Here is a 14,502-nt window from a genome sequence, read left to right as displayed (position 1 = left end):
CTTCGTATTGATGCTTTGAGCAACGTGGAATGGAATTTCACACTGCAGGTTCACAGGTTTCATAACTTGTCCCTTTTAAATTACAAATGTATTAATACAGTTTGACAAAATACCTTAGCGTTTCTCTCTACTTTTAACATCTTACGATAAACGTAATTGTAGTCTGATTTAGAAGCTTCGTGCAGCTTCCTTGATATCCCAGTAGATAATTTCACAGGGCAACCTGCAAGTGGTCTTAGCAGAAATGATTTATCCATGTTGCTTGCATGGAGACATAGCTGACTTGTAAACCGACACATTAAGGCATGGATTGGGCACTGATAGATCTTGCTAGGCTTAGTAAGGGGAGCTAAAAGGAGTAAGGATTACTTTTAGATTGCCCATGTCATCTTTTTCCCTCCACTATCAACTACTTTTTTAAAATCATCCCTTTGGTATTTTGGAGAATAATTTCAAAAGCTGAAAAGGCAACTAACTTGCATGGTGGGAGCTGAAATCCTTACCATTGTCTGTATATTCTGTCCTCTGGATTTTTAGGTAATTTTGTGATGGTATTTTGGTCTAGTTGAACATAAGGAAAATGCAGAGCTCAGGCAGCGACTAAGCACTCCAGTATCAGTTTCTTACCAAAGGCTGTGTCAGCGCATGAACATTAATTATGATCCAGTAGGTGAGATAGAAATTCAGAACTTCCTTGGTCTGGCATCAGGTCTTCTAGTGACGTCACCGGGAAGTTTAATTAAAAACCAAGATTAAAATCCCTATGTAGTAACTCATTCATTCATTCAATACATTGTTACTGTGTTCAGTGTCATTCAGGGGAAAAGAAACACTGAAGGTACCATGCTTTTCTCTGGTTTGTTTACAGTCCTTCCATCCATTTGCTGTTTCTGTTGTTTCTCCTTGCTTATCTGCCCCTTTCCCAGGCACTTTCAACGGCAATGCTCTGAATGAATTTAAGGAACCACCATTTGGGGAGTAAGGCATTTTATGTATAGGTGATATATGAAGCGATTATTTTTTTTTTTTTAGATGTGTAGCAAGCCACTTTAAAACATCTTCACACATTGCTATTTTTAAGTCCTTTGCTCAGCAGATCAGACTGCTTTGGCATCTGCAAATCTTGTTCGTATCTCTGCAGCTGAGACCAAAATCCTGCATTGGGTTCTGCTACTGGTCTGGCAGTCTTCACAGTCTAGGAGAAAGGAGAGACATTGTAGAAGCAAGGGAAGGTATCATGCAAACGGATTTTTTTCTTCTTAGACTTTTGAGAGGATTTACTTAGGTTTTGATTTGGCTACGGAATAATCAACAGATATTTTGGTGAGCTGATCTCACTCTGTGCTTCCTAAGACTTCGTGGCACATGGTGCCTGTTACAGAATGGATTCACGGGCAAGGCGTGAAAAGGAGATGTTGAATTTGCTGGAAATGTGAATGTCTCTCACAAAGCGTGGTGACACCGTGCATGTTTAAGATAGCGTGAAACTCGCTCACGTATCTGCATGTCTCTGTCTAGTACTGAGCAAAACGGTTATCTAAATTAGAGACTTCAGTGATATACCTACCAAATGGGTGACGACTAAAAGACTGTACAGCACAAGTCATATGTATTGGACGGGCTTCCTAATAAAGCTGCGATGCTATTACTCATAGCTAGCTAGTCCCAGGCTATTTAGCAGGCCTAACAGCTGACGTTTCTTTGCTGTGTTGAGCTGTCACATCGGTAATAAGAGCAAATCCTGCAAAACAGCTTCTGCACACGCTTGCATCCGTTTCACTCATTTGCTTTATGTCTCTGTCTCTAACTTCACTTACCGCGACTAAGCAAACGATGGGGAAAACATTCACAAAACAACCGACTTCTTTGCATATTTGCTACCAGTGCTTAAAGACTGTTTGCATTTGTAATTATATTTGTCCCAGAAACCTCACAGTGAAAGCTTATTTGTCCAAGTTGGGGGTGAAAAAACTTACAGTGGAATTTTTATTCAAATGTCGAGTATCTATATAACTGCTAATAAACAGGTGAGAGCACCAAAATAATTCTATGCGAAATCACCATTACTCATAGTAAGCACTGCATTTCTTAGCCAAAAGATGTCTATATATAAATCTGGGTATAAGTACAATACCTCAAAGGCATCCTTGAGCGGGAGCTTTCGGTGTCTCATCAAATAAGCAGTGCAAATGGCAGCTGATCGGCTGCGGCCGTTTTTACAGTAAACTAAGCACTTCCCACCGCTCTTCACAGCCTCTTCTATAGCATCACTGCACTGCTCGAAATACTGATACAGGTCTTCGGCCGGATCATCGAACACGGGCACGCGCATGCCCCGGACCTGCTGGAGGCCGGGGAAGGGCTGCTGCCTGGTGACATTAACGCAGAAGGTGACCCCCTCTCGCGTGAGCAGGTCCTCGTTGCAGGCTGCCCGGGCGTTGCTGATGAGCAGCGAGGCCGTGACCTTGCAGAGCTGGAGCATCGGCAGCCAAGGCCGCAGCGTCACCGGCACCACCGCCGCGCCGCAGAGCTCCCAGATCGGCTCCTCCGCACGGCACGCGAGCCGCGGCACGGCCCCGGTGCGGCGGGGCGCTGGCGATCGGGGTGCGGGTGGCGTCCCCCAGCAAAGCGTCCGGGCTGCGCTGGGCTGTGCTATATTTATCCCCGCTGAACAGTCTCGGGCGTAAAGGCTTCAGGCAGGTCCTAGTGCCTGCTGGATCCCGAGAGCCACATGTGAACAGCTAAAAGCAACGTCAGAGCCCACAGATCATTTGCAAAACAATTGGATTTGTACAGTCCCTGTCCCTATAGCAGCTTCTTACAAGAGGCTAAAGCCCCTGTCGTCCTCACCAGAAGGCTGCTGCTGGGGTCAGCACTGATGCAATACTGGTGCAATGATGCAATATTGATCTGAGCACCTCCAGATCATCTAGTGGCCCCTCACCTGCAACAAAAGCGTCTTTTGAGTACCCAGAAAATGATTTACTAGGCTAGCTAGATACAGTAGTGCTAATCTTTCTGGACTTCAGTAAAATCGCTGGTGTGATGCCAGGGCAGAGAGTATCTTACGCATGAGCGTGTGGACACGTGTTCGAGCTGTGAAGGATGGGAGGGGACGGGGCCAAGGACCCGGCCACAGGAATGCCACATCAGCCGGTGCCAGGCGGGTGCTGCAGGGCTGAACACGGGTACCAGCCGCTTCCTGGCGGATTGAGCGTGCGGCTGAGCTGCTTGAACATTTTTCTTTCTGACTGTGATGCAAAAAGGAGCCTGTGATCAATATATGCTGCTGGCACAAAGGTGAACCTGGCCTATCACAGCAGCAGGGCAGGGACTAAAAGGACCGGTGTGAAACACAATGCCAGCCAGTAAGGAATCAGCCACGAGGGACGAGGATGAGCTTTTATTCCATCACAGAGGGAGGGGAAGCCGACCTGCGGCACACCTGCCGTCACTTGCGTCAGTAACAGCTTGCCAGAGGGATGCTGGCTCTGCGGCCAAGGGAGATGGCTCCCTAACGTGAGCACAAGAGCATGGCGTCGCCTCCTGCCATTCGGCACACGCCTGAGCTGCCCACGGGCTTGTTCCTCTGCCCCATCGTTACCTTTGCCCAGGGCTCAGGGCATCTGGCTGGAGAAAGGCTCTGCCGGCCCGAGGAGGCACGGTTCAGGCTGAGCCTCTGGCCTCAGGAAGGAGAAAGCTCAGCAGGAGAGCATTGCCCTGATGCTGCCCGCCCCAGCAATGTGGGGGGCCCTTGGGTCCTCCTGCAGCCACGGTTTCTGGGATTTTCGGGCCTTCCCTGGCACTGGCTCTTGCCCAGCTCAGCATTTCCATGGCACACCCTTATTCTCAGGCCATGATGCTGCGGATCAGACGATGAGCCTTTCTGCAATCACTGCTGGGGATTTTCCTCATCAGATAGGCACCTGTCAGTTCCCCACGCTGTGGAAAGGAGCCAGCTGCTGCCTTACCTTCCTCCTCCCGCCTGGGGGGTGGCAGAGGCTCTTCTTTCTTTTGCCTGCCTTCATCAGTGGGCTTCCTTGGGCCCTTGCGGGGGTCCCTGGGCAGTGGTTTGTGGACACGCTCCAGTTCAAACCTGGGTGCAAGGAGAAGACACCAGCGTGACCCAAGGCACCAGAGCCCCTTTGCAGGGTGCAGCACTCAACAGAGCCATTTTGGCTGTGCTGTGAAGGCCATCAGTTTCCAAAGCAGAGCACACTGTACCCCCAGGATGCCAGGAAACATCGTTACCCCACAGAGCAGCCCAGGCCATGGTGGAAAGACTGAATTCCTCTGCATGGCCCCTGAGTCCTGCCTAACGGCATGACTGCATGGCAGGGACACAGCCGACAGCCCCTCTCCTGTGGGCCCTGTGTGATGCCACACATAGTTGCAAGGGCAGCCAAGGAGAGTGCCGGGAACAACTGCTTTGAAGGTGGCAGTCCCCAGCGTCTGCCGGTGCAGGCAAGCCCTGGCAGCCCAACACCGCCAGATCGGACCTGAGCAGCTGCCAGCTAGGTCAGCCGAGGGCTACGGGCACGCACATACTCTGGAAAGACGACGATGCAGCCGGAGTGGGTCAGGGAAGCTGTGATTGCTGTGCGAGGTATCACCAAGTCCAGCACCCCTGGGACCTGCAGCAGAGGAGCACAGGGCTGGGGGAGGCGATGCCGGGGAGGTGACCTCTGTGCTCACCAAGGCAGCTGGCTGCCCACCGCCACGCGGTGACACCGCCTCTCCGAAACCCTCACAAGTGCTCTCTCATCACCATTAGCCCACACTTCTAACGAGCAAGTGCCGCCCAGCAAAGACGTGATTTGTAAACCACCCAGCTTTTTTGTGAGGGCAGCAATTAGGATGCTTGAGTAGGGACTGGTTCTTGCTGAGCTGAAAGCTCAGGCTTTGGGGTACCCCTGGTGTGGCCGAGGCACTGAATGTTGCAAGAGCCTGGCAGAGCAAGAGCTTGTGGGACTGGAGGTCCCATCCAGCCCAAGGGGCTGCCCAGGTCACGGCTGGCCTAAAGCGAGTGGTGCTGGCAGAAGTGCTGCAGTGGGATTTCAATGGGTGAGGAGCAGCAGAGAAGAAACAAAATGCTTACCCTCAGCAGAGCTTCTTCCAGGATGTCCTTCCCAGTCATGTTCAGAAAGTCATGGTAGTATTTAATTTGCACTCTTGTGTCTTCAATGAGGAGCATGCCGGCGTCCCTCAGGATGAGCACACTGGTCTTTCCCTTCCTGATGCAGTGGGAGAAGAGGGACATGGTGTCCTGGATGCGCCCTACCACTCTCTTCAGCGACACAAAGGTGGCCGCAGCGATCTGCGCGTACCACAGGGGCACCAGTACTTTGCCACCTGGAAAACACCATGAGAAGGACGGGGTCCATTATTGCAGCTGCCTGTCAGCAGGCTGCCATCGAGTGCCAGCAGCCCCAAGGCTCTGGGGTGATGCATCCCTACAGGCAATGTGGCTTTCAACTGTGGCTTGAGCCAGCAGTGGAGAAGGTCGCAGGGCCCTGTCTCCCTCCAGGCAGTTTTTCAGGACTGTTGGCTGTTGCACCCATTGCACACAAAGGGCCCATTTTTGGACTTGCTCCATGGCAGGTGGTTTGCTTTTGAGAAGCATGAGACACACTCCAAGCTGGGGGTGGGATAGGAATGTCCAGTCACCCCGTCCACGCAGCAGGGGAGCCTGCACTCTCCGCAGGGGCCAGGGTGGTGAGGTTTTTACCTGGAGGACCTACCTGGCACATACGCCTTGTCACCTGTCAGGCAGTGGATGTCAGCGAGGTTCCTGGCTGGGCAGAAACAGGTCTCTGCACAGTCAGGTCACTGTCCCCAACCTGGACTTGTTCAGGGACGGTGTCGAAGGAGCTGAGGGTGGGAATTTGGATGCCCTGTAAGCAGATGAAACAGAAAGGCAGAAAGGTGAGGACTGGCTGGAGGGAAAGCACCAAAGCTGCCCTGCCAGAGCTTTGGAGAGGAGCTGCCAAGTCCTCACACTCTCCATAAAAGCTGTGCTGGAGCCAGGGCAGAAGCAGCATTGTCAGCCCCAGGGCATCCAAGGGGTTTCCAGCGACTGGGCTAGGGACCACACCTGTGCAAGGCTTATTTCTCCCTTGGCTCGGAGGGAGGGGAAGAGCAATGGCAGTCCCTGGCCCAGGAGCGACTCCTGAGCCCCGCAGGGCAGAGAGGGGGTGAAGGGTGCAAGCCCACCTTGTGCAGCAGGAGCTGCTGTTGAACGTAGGCAGCCACAGTGTCCCAGACGGCAGCTCTCACTGGGAAGCAAGCGAAAGCCAGGTCATGCTCTGTGCCCACCAGCACCCAGCTCTTCAGCTCACTGCGACCGGTGCTGTGGTGGCCCGTGGAGGGTCACGGCTGCCCCCAGCCTGACTGGAGACATCCTGGGGAGCAGCACAGCACCAGGTCTCACTCTCATGGTGCTCAGCTGCGTGGGGAGACTTGCAGGGGTGTCCTGGCACTGGGATGCAGCGATGGTGGGTTATGGCCACACTCCTGCAATGGCTGTGGACAGCCTTACCTTGGGTGGTGGCAGTTGGCACCATGGGCCCCCCCCCAACCCGTGTCCCAGAAGTCCATCCTTGCCCACCTCCTTCTGGCAGGGCGCTTCCACATAACGAGGGGCTGTGGGGAGCTCAGCCCTTGCCCGAGGGGCCTCCTGGGCTCGTGCCCTGCCTCCCCTCACCCTCCCCTCCCCATGGCAAAGCAGAGCAGCCCCAGGGGGGCTGCAGTGAGGGGCTGCCCCACAGAGCAGGTAGGGGCTGGGGTGCTGCAGGGTGGGGGGCTGATGCAACAGGGGCCCCGTGTTGCCTTGGCAGGTCCTGACCCCATCTGCCGGGGCGGATGCCCCATGTGTCCCCCCGCACTTCCCCTGCACCCCACCATGTCTCCCAGGGCCACAGGCTGGGAGCTCGCTGCTGCTGCCGCTGCTGCTGCTGCCTGGGACAGCCCTGGGGCTGCCCGGGGGAGGCGGTGGTGCCGCAGGCCCCCGTGATGGGGAAGGCTGCAGAAGCAGCCCAGCCCTCTGATCGAGCATCACTGGAGCCTTCCCCAACCTTTCCTGCCCGCGGAGGGGCTGCTCGCAGCCACCTTTCTGCAAGCAGCCTTTCTACAGCAATGCTGCTTTCCTAACGGGCGACTTCAACTCGCTACCTGCCTCGTGGAAATTACTGGGAAAATCGCCTCTGTAAGTGGCAAGTGAAGGACAGAGCAAGTTTGTTTAGGCTGTGATTGCCTTAGTTTGTACAGTTAAATTGCCACTGCTCTATGATGAAGAATAGAAGAAATACCAGTGTTTGCTGTCCCCTTGATTCATCTTAAATGTAGGACTGATGTATTGAGCAGCGAGCTATTCAGTACAGCCTTTCATAGTAACTAACTCTCCACGTCTCCCAGTGTCTGAGCTGCTGGGGTGGGGGGACCTGGGCACCGCCTTCGTGGCTGCCGCGTGGCCGGACTGTGCCCCACGGTTTTGGTGGGTGAGGGAGCCTCTTCCTTCCTTTCACCGCGCCCCTGGCACCTCTGGCTCCCCACTGCCCCGGCCCCAGCGGTGGTGGCTGGGTGCTGGTGTGTGCCCGGCCAGGGTGGAGAGGCTGCCGTTCCCGAGGGGCACCGAGCTGGGGCTAAGCCGACTGCTCCGTGCAGCCCCTCCGCCCCTCGTCCTGCACAAGTGGGGTACAACGATCCCCATCACTTCCTCGGATGCGTTTCTGCTGTGCAGTATCACATCTCACCATTAGAAAAAGACTGTCTCATTTGCCTTCCGGAGCGCCTGCTATTTGCTTCTGTGTGTCATACTTTGCTTCAGCGTGGCCCAGAATCTGTTCAGAGGGATTATCCCGTTAAAAGAATACAGCTAACGGCAAAAACAGTCCTCCCTTTGAAAAGTGCCCACTGTGCCAAGTTTGCCCATAACAGCTGCTCTTGTTACCAAAATCGTGCTCTTTATTTCACGTGGCATCACTCTTGGTGTGGCATGAACCCTCCACCGATCCCTACGGGTGGCAGCAGCCCAGCAGATGGCTCTGGGAGTTGCCAGACGTGCCTGGTGTGACTTACCAGGGTGAGACTGGCTTTCCAGCTCCCTGCAGCTCACCCCGGCCCTGGCCCGGGAGGCCCCTGGGTGCCACCAGCCCGGAGCGGCGTTGCTGTCGCATTAGCAGCAGGAAATGTCACTGCTTCTGCATCCGTGATGCCTCACTATGAGGCTACGGATGTTTACTAGTGACCTGCCTGCAGCTGACTTGAAGATGGTCCTGAAAAGCTGTCCCTTCCCCCCAGCCTGCCCTGTATCGAGTCCCCGTGCAGAGGAGGAGATAGGAACAGGGTAGTTATCGTTACATGGAGAGTCATTATAAGCTAAACACAAATGCCATCTCCTGGCAGTGAAGACATTTGCCTCCTCTGAGAGAAGATGGCTGAACTGCAGGGTAATAGTCTCGTCCCCTGGCTGGAAAAGGTCTGGTGCCTCAGTCCAGATTTTGCTGGGGGCTGCTGGGGGGTTTCTGGACTTCGTGCCACTGCCGTTGGGGTATGGTGCAAACACCTTATGCAAACAGCCCCGGTTACCCTGGCTGTCTCTCGTCCTCTTGCCATACACCGCGGTAAAGAGCCTGGTCCCGTCTTCTTGGTGAGCTCCTTGTAGGTACAGTGCTGCTGCTAGGGTCCCCGAAGCCTCCCCTTCTTGGGGAAGCCGGGCTGTGTGTGGCTGCAGGGAAGCAGGAGCTGAGCTGAGCTTGTGTCACACCCACCCCGTCACAATTTCGTAGCAGTGAATTTGCAAACATATGGGTTTCAGTGGCTTTACAAACCAACAGAATTGTTTTCCAACAGTTTTAATACGTGCACAGCTCTAAGTGGCCATTATTTAAGATTGCACAGACGAGGCAAAGGAGGTGACTGGTCTGCAAACAACTTCGCCCAGGAGAAGACCAACATTTCTACACTTGTATGTATATAAATGTGTGCATATGGCGCCTATATAGCCGTAACTGCAGGACATGAAACTAAAGAAATACCTACTCACTCAAGGGTATCACTCAATTTATTAAATTTAAGTGATATTTGCTTCCAGGCAGATACACTTTTAGTAGTTTCCAGTTACCAAGACTCTCTTAGACACTTCATGAGCTGCTTTTGACGCATTACCTTGGCTGCTGCATTCACCCACTCCTGGAATTGGACAGTGCAGAGCTGAAGCACAAACCTTTCTGCTGCATCAGTTCAGTCTCAGGCACTCGCTTGAGATTAAACATCCACGTCACTGCGACGGGCCGGCCGTCTGCTTTGCTTGCTGTTAACCCTACCAACAGCTGCACTAGTACAATGCCATGGTAAATAATTAGCACAACACTTTGTAATGACAAATGTCAAGGGTATTTCTGATTGCTTGTACTATTATGCATGACTTTTTGTGCACCTCTATGAGAAAGAGAACGTTTTAGCATACTTGCTTTGATGACTCAAGTCAGGTTCACCTTGTTTCCACAGACATTACATCCATACAACCCTAGCAGTTGTTCCTCCAGATTACACAGGGTTGAATGCCGGCAAACCCGTGGCGCCAACGCTGGCATCAGCCCATTACAAACCCTGTGGCTGAAAGCAAGCTTTCATTCCTCGGCACTCCTGACCTGGCCTTTATCTGTGCCTTAACAAGGAAAAAGAAAGGAAATTGCAAACTCAGCTTAAATGGAGAAGAAATAAAACTGCCCTGTAAATACAGATTTAAGTCTCCAGCCTTTTTATTTATACAAGGATTCAAAGAACATATTTCAACTTTAGATAAACAGTGCAAGAGAGTTACAAGTACCTTGGTAACAGAAAGAAATAGATAACTGTCCAGCTATGCCAATAAGTGAAATAATTCTTACTCCTGCAGATAGAAATGCATCTGCTTAAAGCAAAGGTGGACTTTAGATAATTTTGCTATACCTTAGCCCCTACCAAGCCCACCAGAAAACAACAGGCAGTTTGTCATTTGTAAAGATAAGTAGCTGCGCTCTCAAAGCCTTTCGAGACCCTCGCCCTTAGTTAAAACATACACATTATGGCACAAAAGAGCAGGCTAAAAGACAGAGACATTTGGAAATCCGCTACTTCTGGTTCTCCCCTTTCCAGGGACAGGGGTCTTCTCTAGACCACCCCCGTCTCCGCATCCCCGTGAAGCACGAGGCCTTTTCAAACCAGAACACCACGAATCACCATCTCGGTAACATCAAAGCAAATGCTCCTCCCCAGCCCCTGCTCCCCAGAGCTCCCTGTTCATGTCACCAACCCCCGGCAGCCGCCAGCCCCCGCCACGGCTGCAGCCCTCAGCCCGTGACCGCCACGGGGCCGGGGAGGTTTGTCACAGCGATTTCGAGCAGGCGGTAGCCCAGAAAACGTCACTGATATAAGCACTGAAAGGTCCCGGGCTCTGTGCCAGCCCGAGCGCAGGCTCGGGGCTTCTCTGGACCTGGGCTGACTTCAGCTTGTTGAGCCGTGCCAGCAGTTGTCTAGCCATCGGGTAACCATGGTTTGCTTTAGTTTAGAGCGATACCGAGTCGATGCCCTGGGGGGACTCGGCTGTTTTGGCCAAGTGCAGCCCCGGGCCACGGAATTGCAGCAGGTTGGGGAAACCGCTTCAGGGCAATGAAGAGAACAGAAAAACTGAATAACTGGGACTGACAAAAAGCAGCAGCGGAGGCGGACCACGTGAAAAGGTATACAAAATAAACCCAGCGGCCCCAGGGCCGAGCAGGGAGGGAGCGTCAAGCCCAACATCATGTGCCTCCTGGCAGAGAGGGGCAGAGCCCCCGGCAGTGCCCTCGTCCCTCCGCGCAGACCTGGGGCTGCCGAGGCTGCTCCAGCCCCAGCTCGGCTCCGGGAGGACGGAGGCAGTGCCCTCAGGGCCGGAGGGACACTGACCCGTGAGCGCAACCCCAGCCAAAGGGGGAAGGCGTCAGGAAGGGTTTCTCCTGTGTAACAGTTTTTACTGTATCCTTGAGGCTTTGCCTTATTAATTTGGACTATTGGGTTTTATTATCATAACAGGACCAATAATTTGGGCTATTAAACCGTTAAAATATTAACTGGACAATCAGTAAATCCTTGGCTTCCCGTTTAAGGTGTGTTCCCCCTGGGGCCCATAAGAAGCTTTTGAGGGTAATAGGCTGACAGCAAACGCTAACTGCACAGAAATAGAAATGACAAAGGCTTTACTTTCAATCTCCCATACTACAAAGCAAAACACTGACCTCAGCAGCCGTGTGTTAAAACTCCAATTCAACCCAACCATTTTTTGAAGAGGGTATAAAGTTTTAATGCCCTTCTCCCCCTGCCCCCCTTTATTTTTTGCTTTGGATGTAAAGTTTCTGCAGGATTCGTTGTGGGGATTTCTGTAACTGAAGGCTAAATTTGTATTGGCAATTCTGGTTAAAAAAAAAAAAAAAAGAAAAAAAAAAGACAGGAACTCTTTAGAGCAGTAAAAGTAAAATGTGGAACTTGCCATATTTCTAGAGGTAAATAAATCTGTATAAACCCATGACTTGTATTTATCCACTCCTGGGTTTTGATGGGTCTAGTGGTGTTGTCTGTCCTTTAGCCAATGTCCAGCATCCTGGCCTTCATTTCTGAAACCCTACCAGGTTAGATCAGTACAAGGCAGGAAGGACACCCAGTCAGTAACATCAGTCACTGTGACTTGGAGTAGCCAGTCAAAGCTAGCCTAAAATCTCTGCCTAGTTTGACGAACCATGAGCGTTGTTACCTGGACCCAGGACGAAGTGGGCAGGAGCTGCTGCTGCCTCCCAGTGCCCGGTGGGATCCCTGCCCCAGGGAGGGCAGCGACAAGCTCCCTCCGCGCCCGCCTGCGCCAGCTTTCCGCCATTACCTTGCCCATGTTCTCGTTTTCCCTGAAATTGCACATTCTAGAAACTGCTAATGTCAAAAATGTTTTTTTTTTTCTTCCCTTTCTTAGAAAATAGCCAACCCCTAACCCCATAAATGTTTGCTCAGCCTGAAGACACGTCTCCTCTGGCAGGACAGAGGAGAAATGCTCAAACACATTCTGTGCAGACCAGCAAAGTAGGAGATAGATACACCTCTTCCCTCCCTCTTCTCCACAGTACAAACACATTTGAAACTCAAACCCAACCCCATATGAATGAAGCCCAACCCCTGGGCGTGCTCTTGGCCCAGCTGGTCACAGTGACTGTGTTGCATCTATAACATCTGCTAAACCTACATCTCCGGCCGATGCTTGCCGTACCTGTGAGGTACAGAAGCCTTCTGGAAGCACCGAAGCACACAGCCCTACAAGCACAGACACTCCTACAGCTACATGAGGATATTTATATCTTTCACTGACCACTCTCAGTCTCAAAACCCGGCACGGAGTCCAACCTACCAAGCATTTTGGGGTTAGGGCAGCCGCCCGCATGACCCAGAGGCTGGTGCGTGGTGGGACGGGGCAGCAGAGGGTAAGCCTGGCCCTTCCCTGAGCCGAAATGGAGCTGCAGGTGGGTGCATGACCTGCTCTCACCCCACCCCTGCGGCGGTTAGGGAAGGTGCGTGGGAGGATGGCGAAGGGATAGGGAAAGCAGGGATTCACTTAAAAACCTACAATGCAACAGGAACAAACACCAAAAGAAAAAACCATCCCAAACAAAACGTGTCCCATCCCCACATTGTCCCCAGTAGGTGCTACCTTGAGTCAGTCTCCTGGGTAGGGACACTGCCCAGGGCCAATCGCTACCAGCCCCTCTCTGCCCTAAGGCAGCTGCCTGAGGGTCACTCCCGCATGTGCCCAGTGTGAGCTCTCACAACCAGTCACAGTGCTCCAGTTAGTAAAAAGTCCCTGGCCTTTCTTATTACCAAAAAAAAAAAGGGATTCCCATCCATGGCGGGGGCTGGAGGAGGAGGAGGCAGCACAACTGTCTGTCAAGCGGAGAATCCCACTGTGCATATTTTCATCTCTCTGTTACCTACGACGGTACTGCACTGCAGGTAGAAATTGGACCATTATCACTTGGGTAAAAAATGGCTTTCCAACTAGCATGCAAAGAAAAAATACCCCAAACCCCAAACCCTAACACTCATTCCCAGTCAGATGTAGGAGACCTACATTTCAAATTGTTGTCAGCTACGAGCTCTAGTCAAGAAACCCACTTGTGACCTTTCCAAAGAAAAAGGGAGTTCTGCGTTTTTGGGTCCAACAGCCACTGCCAAACTGTTTCAGTTCAACCCACCAAACCTGCTCACGCTCCTATGCACACCGCTGGAAGTGAGGGCCATCTCTGCCTGCCTAGGAAGTACAGAGGAAAAACCTGAAAGAGCCCCTGAATGCAGCACTTGAGCAGCGCTGATGATCTCATAGTCTCTCTGCGTTACGAAGTGGCGTTGCTCTTTGGCACCGTTGTGCTGTCAGCAGCGGTATGGTAAGCAGCGCTCTGGCCAGCGGCTGGGTAACAACGTCAGGGCGATTGCATATTCCACTGGAGGCAGCAGAAGAGCTGCCCTCGGAGGGGCTGGCCGGGTTCCCCCCGGAGGCCTCTCTGCAAAGGCTTGTTTCAGCCCCAAGAGCCAGTTGGTGGCAATAACAAAAGTAAAACAATGAGGTACGGAAAGAAGGGCCCAGCATTGGGGAAGAGACCAAGAAAGAAGAAAACAGCTCGAGCACTGCCAGAAATAGCAAACAACTGAAACCTTTTTCTCCTCTCTCTTCTTTTTTTTTTTTTTTTTCTTTTTTTTTTTTTTTTTTTTTTTGCCAAGGTGAATTAAATATGTCCTTTTGTTGGTTGGTTGGTTAGTTGGTTGGTTTTGGCAAAGTGAAGCCCTCGGCCGCAGTCTCTTTCCTGGCTGTGCTAGTGAGTTACCGCCACAAGTGCTGCGCGGCAATGAAAGCCACCAAAAGGAGGAGGAGGAAGGTAGAAGGCAAAGATCTGCTGCTGGCCCCATTGATGCCATGTCCAGACTGCTTAGGAATAGCGTGCGTTTCTGGCTGCCTGGTGCTGGGGCTCTTAGAAAGTCTTTTGCCACAGACGTCGTCAGGACAGCTGTCACCGCTCCCGGAGCCGCTCATGTCGTCACCTGCACAGAGACAAACATGGGGTGAGACCCAACTGCCTGCCTTATGGTGGGCAACGTCCCTGCCTTCCCCTTGCTGCAACCCTGGTGAGCTCTGGCCACCAGCCCTGCCCCGGCCACCTCCTCCTCTCCGCGTCCCCCACTATGGGATGCAAGCCCATTCCTGATCTCCAGCTCACATTAACCACCTGCTGCTGCAGCAGCTGGAAACCTCTGGAGCACATGGGAGCAGTGGCCCATCAGCAGGGCTGGGCTGGGACTGGAGTGAGCACCCAAGGTTTCGCTAAGGCGCTGAGAGCAGCACAGCCTCCAGCCACCCTGCAGCGAGTTGGCTGCACTCGAACAGACCCTCTGCAGCCCTAAGCCAAAAGCCAGGTCACCACAACCCCTCCCTGCCTTCAGGGCCCAGGTGCAGGG

General features: G+C 52.7%; 2 protein-coding genes across 2 annotated transcripts in view; both read right to left on the bottom strand.

Annotated features, from left to right (window-relative positions):
* Positions 1–1,060: 1,060 nt before the first annotated feature.
* On the bottom strand, positions 1,061–2,482 carry DUSP28 (dual specificity phosphatase 28; the record flags this gene model as incomplete). The annotated part of the gene is made up of 2 exons (XM_082320931.1): positions 1,061–1,195; positions 2,135–2,482. 2 exons carry the CDS (start codon positions 2,480–2,482, stop codon positions 1,061–1,063), a joined length of 483 nt encoding a protein of 160 aa, XP_082177057.1.
* Positions 2,483–9,094: 6,612 nt separating this feature from the next.
* GPC1 (glypican 1) overlaps positions 9,095–14,502 on the bottom strand; it is a 224,924-nt gene continuing 219,516 nt past the window's right edge. Inside the window, exon 9 of the mRNA XM_082318976.1 lies at positions 9,095–14,088. Coding sequence (XP_082175102.1) covers positions 13,871–14,088 — 218 coding nt within the window. The 3' untranslated portion in view covers positions 9,095–13,870. The remainder of the gene's footprint in view (positions 14,089–14,502) is intronic.

This window comes from Platalea leucorodia (genome assembly GCF_965183815.1).
Source record: "Platalea leucorodia genome assembly, chromosome: 8".
Taxonomy (NCBI): Eukaryota; Metazoa; Chordata; class Aves; order Pelecaniformes; family Threskiornithidae; genus Platalea; species Platalea leucorodia.
This window is presented reverse-complemented; position numbering and strand designations above follow the sequence as displayed.